This window comes from Callorhinus ursinus, unplaced genomic scaffold (assembly GCF_003265705.2).
Source record: "Callorhinus ursinus isolate GAN/ISIS: 27379988/994484 unplaced genomic scaffold, GSC_fseal_2.0 scaffold95, whole genome shotgun sequence".
Classification (NCBI taxonomy): domain Eukaryota; kingdom Metazoa; phylum Chordata; class Mammalia; order Carnivora; family Otariidae; genus Callorhinus; species Callorhinus ursinus.
In genome coordinates, this window is record NW_027397157.1 from 344,098 (window position 1) to 365,542 (window position 21,445).

Consider the following 21,445-nt stretch of genomic DNA (forward strand, 5'->3'; position numbering starts at 1 on the left):
ATATTAAAATCTAGAAGATAATACCTTCTGGCAATATTTCTACTGGCTGGTGTCTGGTGTGGCATCTCAAAAGGAGAATTTTATAAATATCTCACCATCCTTTAGCAGTGTCCCAAACTTTATAAAAATCAATCAACCCTTTTGAAAATTACCATTAAACATTAAGGATGTCTAGTGTATATGAAGAATTCAATTCAGTTGATTCGTCTTTCCTAATTATAAGTAAGAGTTTAATGCTTTTACAATAATTATATGTAAATTATTTTTAAATTGAGTCTGTATTCATGCATATATTATAAAACTTACATTGCAGAATACCTGTGAAAGTAGTTCCTACTTTTATGTATCTAAATTCCTACACTCTATTATTTGTCTGCTGGCTCTATTTATTCAAATATAAAAACTGTTAAAAGACTGAATGAGAGGGCTAAAATAGAAGATTAAGCTAAATTAGAATACACTTCAAACCACTGTGGGAGTTTTACCCCATAACCTGAGACCTAGGAAAAACTCAGTCAAGTAATATAATGGAGAGGACTTTAGTGTTTTCCTTCTACTTAGAGACTATTTGTGTTTCAAGGATATAAGGAGAAAAGACAAGTGTCTCTGCTTTCATTTTTCTATTCTGTCCTTTACCAGTTCTCTAAGTAATGGCCTGTGGCAGATTTAGGAATTGCGTTTCCTCCCAAAGTGGAATCAGAAAGGGAGGGTAAAGTATATTCAATTTTGACTGTAATCTTTTATTTTTCAAAATATAAAACTAGAAGTTATAAAAATGAATTATTAGACATTAATTAGATCTCTGGGTAGTTGCCTGACTGAAATGATAAAGACATAAACTCTGCTTTCTTGTTATCTGACACAATATATTAGCTTTGAGGGTAACATGTTTTTTCTAAGTTATTCAATCCATATAGCTATAATGTTTGCTATGCTGCTTTATTTTTAATTTAAAATTCTGTCCCCTGTTCAAACATACATTAAGCAAAATCTATGAAATTGCAAGTCAGAGGTTGGCATTTACTTTGAATTTCTTCCCTCCTTCCATTTATTTATTCTGTTTCATTTATGATTCATACTGGTTTGAGGTAAAATATTGTCTGAGCCCTACTAATGTGGTTATAATTCTTCTAGAGCAAAGGACTGAAAAAGTCTATCGAAGTTAAGACATTATCAAAGGTCATACAGATGGCTAATAGACACATGAAAATATACTCAACATCACTCATCATCAGGGAAATACAAATAAAAACTACAGTGAGATACCACCTCACACCTGTCAGAATGGTTAAAATTAACAACACAGGAAACAACAGATGTTGGTGAGGATGTGGAGAAAGGGGAACCCTCTTACCCTGTTGGTGGGAATGCAAGCTGGTGCAGGCACTCTGGAAAACAGTATGGAGGTTCCTTAAAAAGTTAAAAACAGAACTACCCTATGATCCAGCGATGGAACTACTAGGTATTTACCCAAAGAATATAAAAAACACTATTTCAAAGGGATAAATGCACCCCAAAGTTTACAGCAGCATTATCAACAACAGCCAAATTATGGATACAGCCCAAGTGTCCACTGACTGATGAATGGATAAAGAAGAGGTGGTATATATGTGTGTGTGTGTGTGTGTGTGTGTGTGTGTGTGTGTGTACATATATATCCCATTGTATATATATACAATAGATAAATGGATAAAGAAGATGTGGTTCATATATATAATGGAATATTACTCAGCCATCAGAAAGGATGAATACCCACCATTTGCATCAACATGGATGGAACTGGAGGGGATTATGCTAAGTGAAGTAAGTCAAGCAGAGAAAGTCAATTATCATATGGTTTCACTCATATGTGGAACATAAGCAATAGTACAGTGGACCATAGGGGAAGGGAGGGAAATCTGAAGAGGGGGAAAGCAGAGAGTGAGACAAACCATGAGAGACTCAGCCATCAAAAATAATGAAATCTTGCCATTTGCAATGATGTGGTTGGAGCTAGAGAGTATTATGCTAAGTGAAATAATTCAGTCAGAGGAAGACAAATACCATATGATTTCACTCATTTGTGAAATTTAGGAAACAAAACAGATGAACGTAAGGGGAAGAAAAAGAAAGAGAGGGAGGCAAACCATAAAAGAGACAGAACAAACTGAGGGTTACTTGAGGGGAGGTGGGAGTGGGCTGGGTTAAATGGGTGATGGGCATTAAGGAGGGCACTTGTGATGAGCACTGGGTGTTATATATAAGTGATGAATCACTAAATTCTCTTCCTGAAACTAATATTACACTATATGTTAACAATAAATTCTTAATAAAAATTTAGATAAAAACTTGAAACATTTAAAAAGAGACATGATTGAAAGAACTTTCTCTACAAATCCACAAGATTATTTAAAAACAAGAACTTACAGAAATATGTCTTAACTATCTCATTAGGTATTAAATGCTACACACTATCTTAAAGTAAAAATACTAAGCTCAAATTTTTAAATAATCATAACCTAGTCCAATTTTATGTTTTAGTCAAGTCAATTCAAGTTAAAAAGAGAAACAATAAAAAGGGGAAGGAGTGCCAATTCAAACATCAAACTGCACTGAGTGAAAATAAATCAGTAAAAAAAGAACAAATTAGCTAGTACAAATATATATATTTTTATTTGCTTGAAAATGGTTTGGTAATAACAAGTGTTTTACATCTATGATTTTTCACAAGTTTGCTGCATTGATAAAAAAAAAAGTATTCTTTGAAAAAACAACTCAGTTTTAAGAAACCAAACTTACCCCACAAAGACCCACAGCAGATTTCAGAAGTGAATTCCTTTTCATACATGTGGATTAGTGGTTTTTTACATGCAGGAGACACATATAGTGGGTTAACATTGACTTCAGAGGGTCGCTTAGGTGATTTTTCAGGTGCTTCCACTAATCCAGCATACACTGTGAAGAAGTAAGGGGAAGATATTCAGAGAAATTACTAGTGTATATACCATATGTGATTGAATGTTTCCACAAATAAGACACAGCCTAGAAAAGTTTCTTTCCTTTATTGAATTTTCTTTTTCCTGGAGGTATCATTTCTCTATCTCCTAAACCATCAGATAACACAAATCATGATGGTTAAAATACATTTCTGAATATGAATGTATTTCAGGTTACCATGATTAGATTGCAAAAGAAAATCCAGATGAGGGACTCAGTTACTCAATTGTATTTTAAATTTAGGTGCCATAAAGACTCAGTGAGGAGTATATTTTTTAAAGCATGTATCCATCTGAATTTATGTTAACTGAATATCAGAATGATTTCATTCTTTTCAGACCATGAACCAGTGGTCAAATGCTGTAATGTGTGAATAGACTGCAGCATTTGGAGATTATATTAAACACACTTACAGATGGCACTGCCAAAGTCAGCATTTGCAGCCCTCCCAGAACCATTGGAGGGAGATGAGTGGCTGGCAGAAAAACCTGATTGTGTTGATGCTTCTGATATGTCCATGCTGTCATTCTCGTCATCAGGTGCTGCTGGTGCAGGGCCTAAGGCAATGGCATTTGAGGCCTCGCTTCTACCACTGGGCTCCTAATAGAAGATTGAAAATCAATTTTGACTTTATTTGGAGATTAACTGTGAAATAAATATAATATGCCTAGAAGTCATTTGAAAAAGAGAATGCAAAATTTGTAGCATCTATAATTCTTCATCCTTTTAAAATCCACATTTATCAGAAGAATTCAACAATGTTATCAGAAGAGAGAGAACTAACTTAAATTGAGACAACTGATGTCAGAGGAAAAATTTAAGGAGCTTAAAATCCCTAGCTGTGTGATTTGGGGCCCAATATTAGTGGAATTTTTATTATATACTAGGTATACTGCTAGTTATTTTATTTATATATTACTGCAAATCCTTAACAACAACCCAAAAAGTAAGTATAATTATCTCCATTTTACTTATGAGGAAATGAAAGCTTAGCAAAGTTAAATAATTTATTCAAATCATAGAGATAAAGTAGGGGAACCAGAGTTTGAAGCCAAAGTCTGATTCCAAAGCTTATGTTGAGCTATGCTATGCTAAAGAGTCACTTGAAAAAAATTAAAAAAGCACCAGAGTTGGGGGTATCAATTTTACTTTGTCAAATGACAAAGCTAGTGATGGAAAATCAACCAACACCAATTCAAGGGTGTGACCATACCTCACTGAAAATCTAGTTGGCTTCCATTAACTTACATAGAAGAAACTCAAGGATAAAAGCCACAAAATGTGACAGAATTTACATGGGATGCCATATCCTGTGGAAAAACATGCCAACTGTTTTGGGTAAGCTTGTCGGTTGATAAGCATTTTTTTGCATCCAGTGATTCTTGGCATTGAGAGAGCTGTGCTGCCCTGTCAAAGACTTGTTTTTATGACCTTTCCAACCACAAAAGTGTTGTATGGCAACATGTCCTTTCAAATTAAAATGAAAGGACTGTCTACTCATTCTGTAAATGTCAAAAACATTCCTTGCAATAATTGGAGATACCCGGGGGAGCTATGAAAACTATGATGGGACATCCTGTTTTAATGTCTTTAATTAAGATAGGTAAGTAGGGAGGGAGGGAGAGAGAAAGAGAGAAAGTGAAAGAGAGAGAGAGAGAGAGAGAGAGAGAGAGACTTTCCCACTCATACTACTTTCCCATTGGAAACTATCTAGGAATTTTTCTTCCTTCATTGATTTCTTCCATAATTATTGTGTCTATCATAAACCAAGTCCTAGGTTGGGTCCTGGGATTGGGTGAGTGGGTAGAGAAAAGTAATCAAGAATGGATTAAACAGAGTTCCAGCCTTTTAAGAGTTCACAATCTAGTATGGCAGAAAAGCAAGTCAACAACCAAATACTATGTCACAAGTACTAAAATGAAACTATAGGCAAAATGCTTGCAAACACAGAGGGAGGGGTATATAATTGCATCTTGAAAAGTCAAAGATGATATATGAATTGGATCATGAGAATGACTAATTAACCAAGCAGAGAAGATGTGAGGGGGCAGCCTTATAGACAGAGGGAACAGCTTGCACAAGGGCACTAATTCATGAAGGAGCACGGCATCTTGTAAGCCAGTTTGTGTGATAGGACAACTGGCTGGGAAAGTAAATTGGAATGATCTTTCCTCTGTCCGGAATCTCACCTGTGTTTTCAGATATCCAAATACTCTCTATTTGTCAAGAATTAGTTCAAATGCCAGATGCTCCAGGAAATCTTCTCTGTGATCATTCTTATTGATCTAGCATCTGTGAAACTATTTGAGTATTTTTTAAATTTTTTATTATGTTCATTTAGCCAACATATAGTACATCATTAGTTTTTGATGTAGTGTTCAATGATTCATTAGTTGCATATAACACCCAGGGCTCATCACAACAGGTGCCCTCCCTAGTGCCCATCACCTGGTTAACCCACCCCCACACCCTTCCCTTCTGTAATCCTCAGTTTGGTTTCCAGAGTCCAGAGTCTTTCATGGTTTGTCTCCCTCTCTGATTTCTTCCCATTCAGTTTTCCCTCCCTTCCCCTGTGGTCCTCCGCACTATTCCTTATGTTCCACATATCAGTGAAACCATATGATAATTGTCTTTCTCTGCTTGACTCATTTCACTTAACATAATCCCCTCCAGTTCCATCCATGTTGATGCAAATGGTGGGTATTCATCCTTTCTGATGGCTGAGTAATATTCCATTGTATTAATGAACCACATCTTCTTTATCCATTCATCTGTTGAAGGGCATCTCAGCTCCTTCTACAGTTTGAATAAAAGCAAGATGTCAGAGATAGACTTCAGAGTAGCAATCAGGAAGTCAATAGCTAGGCTTGAAATAAGCATTAATGACAGTATCGAATCTCTAAGGGCAGAAATGAGATCTAATCAGGCCGAACTTAAAAATGTTATGAATGAGATGCAGTCTAAACTGGATACTATTTGAGTATTTTTAAATGTATTTATAAAGTCAGTGATGTTTTGTGAATGATAAAATCATTGCTTAACACAATACATTACTTACATTTAAATTCTATGTGTTAAGAGTTCTTCAAAAAGTTAAAACAGAATCTAACAATTCCATTCTAGCAATTCTACATCTAAGAATTCTACTCCTGGGTAGACAGCCCAAATAATTGAAAACAGGCACTCCAACAACAGATAGTTTTATACCAATGTTTACAGCAGCATTATCATGATAAACAAAAGGTGAAAACCACCCCACTGTCCATCAACAGATAGATGGATAAACAAAATATGATATATTCATACAATAGAATATTATTCAGCATTAAAAAGGAAGAAAATTCTGATACATGCTACAACATGGATGAACCTTGAAAATATTATGCTAAGTGAAATAAACCAGACACAAAAGGACAAATATTGTATGATTGTCTTATATAAAGTACTTAGAAAGTAGACTAGAGGTTACTTGGGCCTGGTAGAAGGGATAATAGGGAGTTAATTATTTAATTGTTTAGGATGATGAAAAAGTTCTAGAAATGAACAGTAATAATGGTTGTACAACATTGTGAATGTACTTAATGCTACTGAATTATACACTTAAAATAGTTAAGATGGAAAATTCTGTTAGTAAATTTTACCACAATGATAACTTCCCAGAAAAATAAATTGTATATGTTAAGAGACACCATCCCAAATTTGTGATCTGAGTAATAAAGGTGAACAAAAAAAATGTATTTTTGTCCCTAGAAGTAAATAGGAACCATCCAAATGAGAAGTAAAGATCTACAACTATAAATTAAAATGTTTAAGGCTTTGGGTTAGAAGTTAAAATTATATTTGGAATGACTGGAAATGTGACATATCACATGAAAAAACAAATTTACAAGGAGAGGAATTCATTCTCCTTTTCAAATGGTGCATTACCTCCTGTTGATGTTCAAAGTCCTGGGATGTCGGTCTCTCCAATCTTTGACCATCAGTCTCTGAGCAATTTTCTCCTCCACTGATTTGAAGGGCTCCACTTTCTTCATTGGTTCCACTGATTCCCTTACCTCCATTTACTTCCTTAACTCTTCTTCCATTGCCTATACTGGCTCCAAGTTCTTCATGGTCTCCACTGGTTGCACTGCCCCCACTGGCTACACTTTCTCCATGGCCTCTACTGACTCTCTGACTTCCATAGCTGCTGCAGGTCTCTTCTCCACCATCACTTCCATCTCTACTATCTTGCTTGCAGCTTCCGTCTCTGCCATAGCTTGGTCTGATAACAAGATCCAATTAATGACAGAGAGCCACTGAACAAAAACACATTTGAAAGTCAGCAAATAAAACAGAATTAGGATGTATCTGATACATATATACTATCTCTAGGAATGTTTTTGCTCTATGTGAACAATACTGGTATGATATGGACAAGAAAAATACCCTATATCTTGTGAATCTTAAATACTGAATCAACACCACAGCCACCATCAATTCCCTGACTGCACATGGATGGCAGATGGAAGAGAACTTGCATCCTTTATTAGGAACATGTGTTAGGTTAGCAGCAAAAATATGTTCTGTTTTGGGGGGGGTTGCTTAAATAATAGACTACATGTATTAGCAACTTCACAGCCACATAAATGATTAAATCCATATTTTTGGCACAGCCACAACATAATTGAATAATTGTTTTGCAATATATTTAATTTCTGTTAATTTTAACACATGCTTTGATTTTCTCACACGTGTTTTGACTACTTTGCTAAAGAATTCTATTGATTTTTCTATTACTACCACCAGGAAATTCAGCAATATAGATCTCATTAGGCTAAGATAGTCATTTATGTAGTTGCTGAGAACACCAACCTTACCAAATGCCACAATGGTATTTAGCATAAGAGACAACATATCCAGGTACCTATGATAATCCTAAAAGCAAATTTATTTGACAATGGAACTTTTAGTAGATTTTTTTAGTTGGCAAAAAAGAAAAAATTTTGAATAATTTGTAGTCGGTTCTGCCATGTATATCCACCCAATAACATTTGAAAATTAACAAAAAAATATGGATTTCAATATTATAAAGCAAACAATTCTCCCTCTGTTAATCATTTTTCTACTAATGTAAACATTTACTATATTAACTAATCTCCTTTGAGAACAGTTTGAATACAAATCATGAACATATGTAAATAAGAACACACTGGCTTGTTTAAAGCAGGAGAAAGGAACTATATATATAGAAAACAACTGGTGGCATGCCGAAAATATCACTTCACTAAATATTACCACTTTTGGCAGCTGCTATGTAAGAAGATAAAATAGAATGAGTACTGAGTTTAGTTACAGCAGTTTGCAGAATTCCAAAAATAATGCTGTTAGTACATTTTAGCCTAAAATTATCAAGTGAAAATCAAGGTTGCAATTCATTTTTCTCAGCGAATTTGGAGATTTGTTTGCAAATATCAGGACTTCCTCTTACAGTTATTAAGTAGCACACTATTTGTCACCTCATTTCATATACTCACTGTGGTTTTAGAGGGTAAAATGATTCAGTAGCATTAATTGTAACAGAAACATCAACAATTGTAGTTATAAAGAACTTAATACTTGAATACTAATAAAATATAGTATACAAAAATGCAAAATTAGGTGTTTTACATTAAAATAATTTAAAATCTATTATTGAAAATCAACCATTTACTAATATGCAAGTGCAATGCATTCACCCTCGGTAATAAAATTTGAAAGTAAAACTAAAATGCAAATAGTTCTGAAATTCTAAAACTTTGGTAGTGCAAATAATATAGAAAAACCAACCTTGGCCAACAAGGTGCATCATCATGATTATTGTCTTTGTCATCAATAGCTTCATCATTGTCATTATCATCATGGTCTTCACCAACATTATTAGCCTGATCAACCTTGTTATCCAAGTCATCATTGCCATTGTCATGGTCATAGGTATCCTCATAAGCATCATTAGAATCATCATCATCACCATCAGTATCAGCACCAGTATCATAGAGTTCAACATAATCACCATCCTCTTCAGGTGGCTGAATGACAGGTGCAGGAGTTAACCAATCATTCCGGAAGATTTCAGAGAGTGCATTATAGCCTACCCATTCATTTGTCAAGTAAACAGGGGGTGATATCTTTCCTACTTTAAATCCATCTGGAACCTGTGTGCACAAGAAAGGTTAATGTAGTCTCCAGTAGCCTTTCATTTTCTTCTAGATTGGAAAGTTTCCAAGCTGACAGTATTTTAAAATATATTTTTGATTGAAATGAAGATTTTTACTCACTAGATAAAGCAACATTTTTATGAGGATGAGATGACAAAACCCAAACTTCAGGCTATGATAATTAATGGCCTTTCTGGCTCACACAGGGCAAAATGTACTCTTTTTTATTACCCCTACTTTTCTGCTGAGGAATGGACCTTTAGTTTTGGTGATAGAGAGTAGAAGAGATTATTTGATGTTCTATAGAAGATATAGTTATTTTTTCCTTTCATTTTATTCTCTGATATTAGGATTACCACATAGCTCTTAAAATTGATATATTAATTTCCCAACTCAGTTTTGTACATAGGTTGTTTCAAAGTAGATCAAACACTTCTTTTTTTTTAAGATTTTATTTATTTATCTGAGAGAGAGAATGAGATAGAGAGAGAGCATGAGAGGGGAAAGGGTCAGAGGGAGAAGCAGACTTCCTGCTGAGCAGGGAGCCCGATGTAGGACTCGATCCCGGGACTCCAGGATCATGACCTGAGCCGAAGGCAGTCGCTTAACCAACTGAGCCACCCAGGCGCCCAGATCAAACACTTCTAAGAAACAAATTAATATAAATCCATCTTTAAGCGTCGTATAAGCAACAATTAGGCAATCTGAAAGAGATATGTATGTGGTAGGGTAGGAATAATTACAGAAATAAAATGGAATGACCTGAAAGTACACTGCAAAAACAATTGGAAAGGGGGGGTGGGAGGATGGGTTAGCCTGGTGATGGGTATTAAAGAGGGCACGTTCTGCATGGAGCACTGGGTGTTACACGCAAATAATGAATCATGGAACACTGCATCAAAAACTAATGATGTAATGTATGGTGATTAACATAATAAAAAATAATTATCTCCATTGTACTATGAAAAAAAAACAATTGGAAAAATGTTTATGCTATTAGAGGACATTTTATTTCTCCCCGAATGTTTTATTTTTATGCATTGCATTATCATCCAAGAAATTATATTAGACAAAAAGTGAACATCTAGCTTCTACTCCTTGATTTGAGATTAGCTTCTACAAAGACCTTTTTATCACTCCTCTCTGAATATATTATTTTTTAAATTTATTTAATTTTATTATGTTATGTTAGTCACCAATAATATATTCTGATAAAAGAATGTGCATATAAAATATTTTCTGATCAATTCAATGTTTCTCCATTTCAAACTTAATTTCTAGATTTCATATTCTGCATACTCACATAGCAATGAAAATATATCTTTGAAAGATTAATTAAAAAACCAAACACTTTGACCTTTCCCTTAAGTGAAGATGAAAATATTTAAGTCTAAAGAAAGACATTTTTAAAAAACAGATAAATGTGTTAAAAGTTAAGATGGAAACCTACGTGGACATCAACCAGCAATTTCTGATCAATAGTGGAATAAGGCGGTGATGACTGGGACCTCCTCCAGGTCACAGGACTCTGTTCCTCAGAAGAAGATTCTGTGGAATGACAAAAAAGACGTTAGTTACAATGATGATTGCAGCCATTGCCTTCACTTTTATAGTGTACCAGTTCAATACCTTGGTATTTTTCTTGTAGCCTTTTTCCATTCAGGAAATATCACCTAATAAATTCTCATGGGGCCAGGATCATAGATTCTGTTTGCTGGGGTAGTGACAGGCTCAAGGTTTGTTGTCTGTAGATCTACATGGCTTTTCTGTTTTCAATATTAAGTGTACACTTGCTAAATATTTCTCTCTATCTGTGTGAAAAGATCCCCAGTAAGACTGGTAGACAGTTTTATTTAAAAAAATACATATCAAGAATGGGAAGAGCTGGGTGGTATCATTGGCCTCCAATATTAACCAGTAGAGAAAGAGCCCAACAGTGTATTAGACGAACATATAGACAAAATTCTCAAGAGGAAAGTTGATCCTGCAATCTTAATCCCCCAATTTCCACTCAATGATATATCCTGAAGTATTTCAATACAGTTGAAAAGCAAACAACTGAAAAGAGACAAAACTTAACCCTTTTTATAAAGCTGGGAATCTTTCTATAGTGATGTTGTGCACTAGAACTTTTTGCAGTAACAGAAGTGTTCTGTATCTGATGTCTAATACAGTAGCCAGCCAGTAGTCGCACATGGCTAATGAGCATTTTGTAATATTGCCAGTATGCCTGAGGGGTTGACATTTTTAGTTTTTTTTATTATGTTATGTTAATCACCATACATTACATCATTAGTTTTTTATGTAGTGTTCCATGATTCATTGTTTGCGTATAACACCCAGTGCTCCATTCAGTATGTGCCCTCTTTAATACCCATCACCAGGCTAACCCATCCCCCTACCCCCCTCCTCTCTAGAACCCTCAGTTTGTTTCTCAGAGTCCATAGTCTCTCATGGTTCATCTCCCCCTCCAATTTCCCCCCACTTCATTTTTCCCTTCCTGCTATCTTCTTTCTTTTTTTTTTTTTTAACATATAACATACTATTTGTTTCAGAGGTACAGGTCTGTGATTCAACAGTCTTACACAATTTACAGCGCTCACCATAGCACATACCCTCCCCAATGTCTATCACCCAGCCACCCATCCCTCCCACTCCCCACCACTCCAGCAACCCTCAGTTTGTTTCCTGAGATTAAGAATTCCTCATTACCAGTGAGGTCATATGATACATGTCTTTCTCCGATTGACTTTATTTCGCTCAGCATAATACCCTCCAGTTCCATTCACGTCATTGCAAATGGCAAGATTTCATTCCTTTTGATGGCTGCATAATATCCCATTGTATATATATACACATCTTCTTTATCCATTCATCTGTTGATGGATATCTTGGCTCTTTCCATAGTTTGACTATTGTGGACATTGCTGTTATAAACATCAGGGTGCACGTACCCCTTCAGATCCCTGCATTTGTATCTTTGGGGTAAATACCCAGTAGTGCAATTGCTGGGTTATATGGTAGCTCTATTTTCAACTTTTTGAGGAACCTCCATACTGTTTTCCAGAGTGGCTGTATCAGCTTGCATTCCCACCAACAGTTTAGTTTTAATTTGGCTAGTTGCTATCACAATGAGCAGCTTAATTCCATAGTGTAAATATTTCCATTTAAAATGCAAATTTAGGGCCCCCTGGCTGGCTCAGTTTGTAGAACATTCAACTCTTGATCTTGGGGTTGTGAGTTCAAGCCCCACATTGGATGTAGAGATTACTTAAAAATTAAAAAAAAATCTTTAAAAAATGCAAATATATCTGGACTTAAAGTGTGGACTTTTTATATTAAGATTTATGGTACAGTAAGTAACACCTGTGGTTAAAATTCAGTGATAATATTTAGGCTCAAAAATCAGTAGATCTGGCTGAGTATACTTAGAAAAGGCTTTACCAAGGGGCACTTTCATCCCTGCTTATTTTTTTTTTTATGTGCTTGGACTTTAAAGATAAATAATCCTATCCCCTTTTTATTTGCAACTTTGCCATATATAGCCAAGGTGTAGACCCTGCAACTCCAAAAATCATGTATTTACAAACACTACTATCTTTTGAGTATATTATCTGGAACACATTCTACAATTTGTGTCTGCATCTTCTGGCATTTTACTTTTGCAGTTTATTATCTTTCTTCAGAAAACCATTTTTTTCTCAAGTCCCTTTGTGTGTTGTTAGGCTAAATAAGAAGTTTGGGTGAGTGTTTGGGATTTTGAGGCAAATCTGTAGTAAGGTGCTCTGATTTCCTGCATAATAAAGCATGTAATTTCATGGGAACTTCAAATAGTCTAGGTGGTACACACAAAAAAATAATAGAATTTTAGAGCTGAAAAGAACTTCAGCTATTATCTACACAGAAGCTATCCCCTTCTCACCCCGCTCCTAACCAATGTTCATGACTGCTTTGGGACCTAATCTAGAATTTCCTTATTTCAGAAAAGGCAGTACGAATAAACCTTAAATTTTTAGGTGTTTGCCCACTATTAGTAAAATTAGCCCTAGCCAAACCAGAAAGGTTCTGGGGAAAATATTCTTAAAGTTACTTTTGATTCAGGTTTATTTTATTTCTCACAAGATAGTATTTCTGCATGAGAGGACACTACTAAAAGAATTCTACCATTATCTGAGTCTCCTAAGAAGAACAGGGTTTTTAAGTTCAGGTCTTTGAAATATTTGATTTTGATAGAGCATACCTATATATCTTTTTTTATTATGTTACGTTAATCACCATACATTACATCATTAGTTTTTGATGTAGTGTTCCACAATTGTTTGTGAATAACACCCAGTGCTCCATGCAGTATGTGCCCTCTTTATTATTAACATTTTAATAAAACCTATGTTCTACATTTTTATAGATGACTTGAGAACTCATTCAGGCGTTTTGCCCTTGCAGAATTTACTTGGATTGCTTAAAAGTACACAATGCCAGATTTTACAATCTAAGGCCTAAATTTTGGCTTTATTTCAATATTTCAAAAATCTATAATTCATTTAAACTCTCAAAAGCATATCATAAGATAAAACACTTGTTTTGAAATTCATATCATAAATTATGAAGTTATTTTCTATGATTTTATTACTTTTTCATGTATTTGAGTAAAAACATCAATTTGTAACATCTAGGGAAGTTTATGAAATACTGTATATATTTTACTTTGGGGTGGTGAAATAAATGGATAAATAAAACACATGCCCACAACTACTCCATCTAATATTTCAATATTTTAAGGATTGTCTATAAATTTTAGCCTGTTAGAAAGGCCTCTTCCAAGTTCCTTTCTCATATTTTTCATGGTACAGAAACCAAAGTTGACATCCCCACCTCCCCAGACACATTTCTAACTACTACACAACTTAAAGAAAATAACTTTAGAAAAATTAATTTCCATTTCTCAAAGGTCACCACTGACCACCCAATTGCCAAATTCAATGGCCTCTTGGTCTTAATTCCATGTGGCTTCACTAACACTTTTGATTCATTACTTCTTTAAGTTCTTTTTTCACTTCTGCAATATAAACTGTTAAACATTAGCTCTGTGTTTTGACTGTTTAAACTCTGCGCTTTGAATCACCTGATGCTGCTGGGCAATTTTGAGGATTTTGCGAACTCCTTTGTCTGATGTCAATGGGCTTCTGAGCTTGTTCCAAAACAGACCGCTGAGGAACACTAAATGAAAAGACAGAAAAGCATATGCCATGTCCTAATATTCATAAAAGGAATATACAACTCAAAATCAAGACCAACAAAAAAGTTTTAGGTATAGGGTATATATCAAACTAAAAAGAAGTAGAGCTTAATATTTTCAAATTTCCATTTTTCCTCAAATGTGCTATTTTATCTAGAACAGAGAAACGATTTCCAAAATATAAATAAAATGTTTCCATATAGTATATATTTCCTTCACATATCATATTTAAATTCTAAAAATTCAATAACCTTTCTTTAAGGTAATATTCAGACATTATTATATACCTAGTAACACAGTGATAAACATAATAGTCTATGTGAGGATTTTAACAAGAAGCTGTTACTGTTATGTCAAATATTCCACTATTATCATCCTGATTTGGCATTTGCATTTTTTAATATCCTATTCCTGATTTAGATAGATGGGTGGACATACAAATGGAACAGTTTAATTTTTAATATTCAAATTCAGGGAATATTTAGAAAGCTATTTTGGACCTGTGCTGCTGAATTTTTTGTCACTTTGGAATTTCTATATAGGAAGGGCTTTGGTTATTGATCTAAGCCTAGAACAGAGAAGAGACTTTTCTATGACCCTAAATTTCAGGAAAGACTTAATATATTTGCTATTCATAAATTCAAAACTCTTTTTATAATGGGAATAGCCAATTCTAATTTAACAGCAATATTAATTTTTATGTATTGGATTTTATTAAAGACATCCCATGATACCAAAAAGATGCATAAAATTAAAAAGTTTTCTCACTTTATGGTCAGAAGGGCCATGACAACTTATTCACTGAATGCAGAGAAAGCAAAAGTTCCTAATCTTGCTTTCTAATTTTCCAAGATTTTTGCACACAAGTTAAATCTAAAGACATAAATATATAGGGCTTTATATAATAATGAGGTAGTAATATACATACTACATACCATCAACTCTATGCAATCTGACCACACTGTTCAGTATCTTGACTATAGCAGGTGCTCAATAAATATTTAGTGAATGACTGAGTGAATGAATATAGGCTAAATTCTCTCCATTATAATCTGGAGTTGGAAGGGGTATGATTTTCAAGGAAAATCTACATTAAAATTTAGCTTTCAGGGGCACCTGGGTGGCACAATCAGTTAAGGGTCCAACTCTTAGTTTTGGCCCAGGTTGTGATCTCAGTGTTGTGAGACTGAGCTCCACATTAGGCTCTGTGCTCAGCATGGAGTCTGCTTCAGATTCTCTCTCCCTCTGCCTCTGCCTCTCCTGCTTGTGCTCTTTCTTTCTCTCTAAAATAAATCTTTAAATAAATAAATAAACAAATTTATTTAGCTTTCAAATATAACACTTTGCACATAACATCTAAAATATGAAATATGATCTTTGAAAATTACTGAAGATCACCAATATTACAGAGATAAAAAATATAGTTACCAGGATAAAATATCATTAATATAATACTGAGTTTTAGATTTGATTTTTCCCATAGGTCATTTCAAGCTTGCCCATTCCATAGCATCAGCTTCTGAAGTTAGGAATTGTGTGTGTATTTTAACATGTAGTACAAGTACATGATATTCATGATGTACTACATGATAAGATGTATAATTGAAGTACATGATACATATGAAGTTTCACATCTTTTTATTATAAAGTACCAATTGAAATCTGTCAAAGAATTCATTGACATTTCTTTTATTAAATTGTGGATCTTATCAGCAAATTATTAAACTAAATGATACTAAGACTACAGTATGTCCAAATATGAAAGATCTAGTTAATGAATTACTGCAGTTAACATTTTAAATACAGGCTGACAATATCACTAGTGATGATGTTTTCATTAATATTTTAGTTTTCACTTTACACAAAACTTAGTGCCAAATAAATATGCTTTAATGTTCCATGTAATAGTAAATCGTGAGTAATTTGAATATAGTAATCAGAGAAACATACTTTGAAGAGAACTTGACATGGTGTTCACAATCCTGATTGTAAGGCACTGAAGTAGATCTTTCTTGGACCTTAAAGACAATGAAATACTTTGGTAAAATATTTTATCATAAATTCTTTTGAAATATTAAGTCATGGGAAAAATTCCTTTCTTCATATAAAGATAGTTTACTAAAAATCTAACTTACAAAATCTGATTTTCATAACTAGATTGTATTTTAATAATTACTTATAGTATAACATTAGAACTGCTTAACCATAATTTCTCATGGTATTCTTGAATTTTAGTATAATAACAGATTCTGGAGATTATATAATCAAACACTCTAATTTTATTTTTGAGGAATCTGTACCTCAGAGAGGAAAAATCACTTTTCTAAGAATTTTACATCAAGTTAAAGAATATTTATAATCAGAATGTAAGTCCCTCAACTGCTAATTTAATGCTTTCTATGTTTTCATATTACTTTTATGTAGAGTCCAAATTTCTCAGAATTTAAGCTCAAACTTCTCACTCACTTACCCTTTTAAGTTAACCCTAGATTTTCAAAAGTTGTAACACACATACAACACATCATTAAAATCTCTCAAGTGTCAGAAGTGTCCCACCTTCCAGAAACTTTACAATTGGACTGTAATGTCATAATCAGTGTTCCAATACTTTTTCAATTCTAAATGAATTAATTTGGTTTCTAATAATTATTCATTCATCTAATATAGAAAAATACTTAAGATCACATAAAATGAGCCAGCATCTGTCAGTGGGGCAGATTTATTTTCTGCCAACATTAGTAGATAGGACCATGTAGTATTACCTTGCCTCATTTAGTTTTATATCATTAGGTTTCTACTTAAAATAGCTTTTAGCTAACCAAAAAATAGGCTATTTTGACATTCAATGAGGCAGCCACAGTAGATTCCTTAGAAAGAAAAACTAAACATGTTACATTTTTTAAAAATCTAGCATTTTCATGTGATAAAGTCACTCTATAGTTTCTAGAAACTACACTAACCTTACTACACTATTTCTCTCTATGTAGTGACTTATTAAGGTTGTCTTTAAACTCTATCAGACAGATGGGTAGGAAACAAAAAATGTTGTTAATTGTTCACATGTTTTGCAAATGAACGCTTCCAAATGTAACCAGATGTTTGGCAGTATGCATGATAAGCATCTGACTTTTTCCACATTTGATTCAGATACCTGGCATCATATTGACCCCGTCTAGGCCTCTTGGTTTATGAAACTGGTCTCAGAAAGTTTATTGACATTAGTAAACCAGAGACCAGGATTACTCAGAAAAGGCCAAAAATAAGAAAAGCTAATACCTGATATGAATTGGCTGTATTTGGTCCAAAAAATGGGAAGATGATTAGTAAGAATAGTATATATAAGGCAAATGATGCATTCTAAACCAATCAGGCACAACTCATTATATTTACTGCTTAAAAACATATGTTTAAGGTAATAATTATTATCTGAGAGTAGGAGGAAAGTCATAATTTAATAAGGCAGAGAGAGAGAGACATAAGGCCTCTTGTAATTAAATAATACAATCCAGCTTATGTTCCTTCTGCCAGTGGTTAGTATTTATAAAGCAATACTCTGTTATTTACTTCAGAGGACTGCTAGTATCAGAAGTAACATATTTTAAAAAGAATAATTGTCCATGAAAGTCATCATAGTGGCCTACTCTGAAGCATCTAGAAGAAAGAAATATAGTGATCTAGGGCCCTTGTGCTGAGTAAGGACAACAATGAGACTCCTGACCCACTATTAGTAAGGCAAGAATTTCTGAGTTCTTCACCCAGCAACTTGCTCATCCTTAGTGACCAAAAAATTTTTAGGTGGCTAGCTGTTAAGAATGCTGGCTATGATGATAATACCTTGTCCACATGGGAATTGAAACGGCAACTTGGGCCTCACCAATACCCTAAGCTAAATGATGTTAATATAGTCCTGAAAACAGAAGTCAACCTAGACATGAGGACTGACTTGATTATTCATATGAATATAAAAAAATAAATCACATATTAAATGACCCAGAACCTGTCATAAACTACATCCCAGAACAATCAAGGGAAAAGGTATGTGTGATTGTGTTACAAGCTGAACTACCCAAGGTTTTATTGGCAACATTTTTACTTAAAAGAATGACTGACAAGACAAACTATGATTATTCAACTTGGGTATTTGGCAGGCATTTTATTTAAAATCAATGAAGTTAGCCTGTCAATTCAAGGAAAAAAACAACTGATGTTATTTGTTAGCAATGATAAAATTGAGCTTTGAAGTGAAAATTAAAATTTTAAATTTATTATCTGTCACCATGCACTTGACTTATCAATACTCAGTCATTTTTCTGATGAAATTGGTGACATTAACAAATGCTGTTTATTGATGTTGTATAATGAAATGTGTAAATATTTGGAAAGATCTACATACACATTGAACCAATGTTTTCCAACTAACCAATGTATGAAGATACAAAATTGTGCATGAGCAAAACATCTATTCATAGTATACAATAGAACAATGGATTTTAATATTTCTGAATATGCAAAATTTCACTGATAGGGTTTTAAATTCCACTTCTGTAGTTTTGGTGTATTATCAAAGAATATCCACAATTATCTGAAAAAGCTATGAAAATCCTCCCTTTCCAGCTACTTATATGTGAGAAGCCAGTTTTACTCATATACTTCAAACTAAACATATGGCAACAAATTGAATGCAGAAGCAGATATGAGAATCCAGTTGTTTTCCATTAAGTAAAATATAAAATACTTATTTTTTATTAAAACTTTGTTTCTTATGTTCACATGTAATACTTTTATTTACTTTTAAATGAATTAATAAATATTTAAAATGTTTTATTTTAATGTCTAATTCATTAAATATTGAATGACACAATCCACATAAACAAAAGGTTTTTGGGGTCTTCAATGTTTAAGAGTATAAAGATACCCTGAGACCAAAAAGTTTAAGAACCACTGTTCTAGGCACTTATTAATGTCACAGCAACTCATACTGAGAAACTTACCTCATTTCCTTTAGAATTTGGAACGTATGGTTGCAATGGTTCTATTTGGACTTCAGCTTGAATTGAATGAAATACTTCATCATTGTCTGATGATTCATCTTCTTTGTCCTTTGAAACAAAAAGGATAATAAATATTTTAATTGTTGTTAAAAAGCAAATGATAGGAGCAACTTTATCTTCACAATGTACAACTTAGAATAATTTTCAAATATTAAAATTGATTTAAACCAGTAGATTCTAATAGGTTTTGGTTCTGGATTCCCTTTAGAATCTGAGGAGATTCTAACTGCATATAGACACACATGTCTGCATATATTTTCAGGGGGATCACTGAACACCTGCAGCTAATCTATTAGACCCAGGTTAAGAATATCTGGTTTAAAGCTTAACTCATAACCCCAAACTGTCACATTTAGTAGGCAATTATAACTATGAAGCTCGGTCCTCCTGTGCAGTGGAAGATCTATAACACAGCAGTGCAAATATTTCTCACTAACTGAGCTCTAGGAATTTAGGAAAGTTTCTGTTTTCACATTGAAGCCAATCAGTATTATTTCTTCAATTCACAGAGAGTAATGAAAATGAGTTTTTTCTTTGGTTAGTTGAAGAATTCACATACATCTCTAAATGCTAACAAATCTTTAGGCAATTCAAAAGATCCATGACTTTGAGTTAGTATCAATTTTTTATATTTTCTTTAAAAATCACATACAAAGATATAAATGCCTGTACAAGATCCTAGAGTCATGGGATTGGTAAATATTATTTACTGACTTTTTCTTCCAGTTTAGAATGGCTTCTCACATGTACATTTAAAACACCAAATGACAATAAGTATGTGTCATGCTAGCAAAGCTATGAGTCTTGCAAGGATGCATACAAGTCTCTTTCATAAATGCAAAACCCATTAGATTTAATTGTTACTAGTCCTCATTGAAATTAGTCACTAGCATTTTAGATGCCTTAATTTCAGGCAAATATCACCATTCTAGACTCATACCTCCACTTCTCTATATGGTTTCTTTCTCTTCCTATCTCCCCCTTTATTGAGAGTAGACACCCATTTCCCCTTTTGGGCCTTTCGTTGCTTGTTAAACGTGTTAGGGAAATAACATTAGTTTAATTGGCTCAATGGACAAGCCAAAAGATTCACTTATCCAGACATTCAGACAAGATACATTTATAATTACTACATTAATTATTATTAGATGAACTGATGTTGATACCAGGGTTTAATTTAGGATTCCTTTATGTAAACGGATGTTGTGAAGTATTAGAAAACAAGTGCTCTCCTAATCCTATTGACCTCATTAATTTGCTTATAAAGCCCACAAACCCTTCATTGTCAGATTAGATCTGCCAGATTGAATTCATCAACACCAACCAAATTATATTCACTTATATTAGAGAATTTGAAAGAATGAAGTTTTGACTATTTGCAAATAAGATAATGATATTAACATATTGCATTTCAAAAGAGTCCAGAGATGAATCTGTAACTTGTGTCATGTTCTATGCAGAGATTTCATTGATTAATTATGTAAAATGGTGGAAAATTAGTGAGACAAGTGATACATATGGTAAATACAAAATGTTTTGTAAACTGCTGTTCTGTTTTATTTTAACTTTGATTTAAACATCCTGAAATTAAAAAAAAATAGTATAATTCACTTAAATAGCACAGTTCAGCATTCTATCGGAAGAAAGACAAATTAACTTAGAGGTTGGGGAGCAAAACCAAAGTTGTTTTCTGTGTTTATTTTTAATGAGTTATATTTGAAACTTGGAACTATGACAGTAATTTTCAAAGATCCAAAATAGTAATTTTAAATGTCGTTACGGTGTCCCTTTATTAGTTAATAATTAAAGCTATATCTCTACAAAGATATTAAGCAATTACCTGGATCATCCAAGCCAATTTTTCTTTTTCAAATTTAGTCATAATTATCTGTAAATTTTAAGATAACTTATTTGAAGTACAAATTATCAAATTAATCTTCTCTGGCACATAAGGAATATTTATTTCATTTGGTCTTAAAAGAGGGAAACATGAGCATGTACTAGCA

At 33.5% G+C, this 21,445-nt stretch overlaps 1 protein-coding gene across 3 annotated transcripts in view; it reads right to left on the bottom strand.

Moving 5' to 3' along the window:
- NRK (Nik related kinase) overlaps positions 1–21,445 on the bottom strand; it is a 138,394-nt gene that overhangs the window by 27,235 nt on the left and 89,714 nt on the right. For 2 of the 3 annotated variants that reach the window (XM_073888782.1, XM_025865125.2), the window contains exons 14-21: positions 19,380–19,487; positions 16,339–16,406; positions 14,275–14,369; positions 10,603–10,700; positions 8,785–9,149; positions 6,904–7,240; positions 3,390–3,576; positions 2,779–2,934 (exon numbers count right to left, since the gene is read on the bottom strand). In XM_073888782.1, coding sequence (XP_073744883.1) covers positions 2,779–2,934; positions 3,390–3,576; positions 6,904–7,240; positions 8,785–9,149; positions 10,603–10,700; positions 14,275–14,369; positions 16,339–16,406; positions 19,380–19,487 — 1,414 coding nt within the window. The remainder of the gene's footprint in view (positions 1–2,778; positions 2,935–3,389; positions 3,577–6,903; positions 7,241–8,784; positions 9,150–10,602; positions 10,701–14,274; positions 14,370–16,338; positions 16,407–19,379; positions 19,488–21,445) is intronic. The other variant, XM_073888783.1, reaches the window with a different exon arrangement.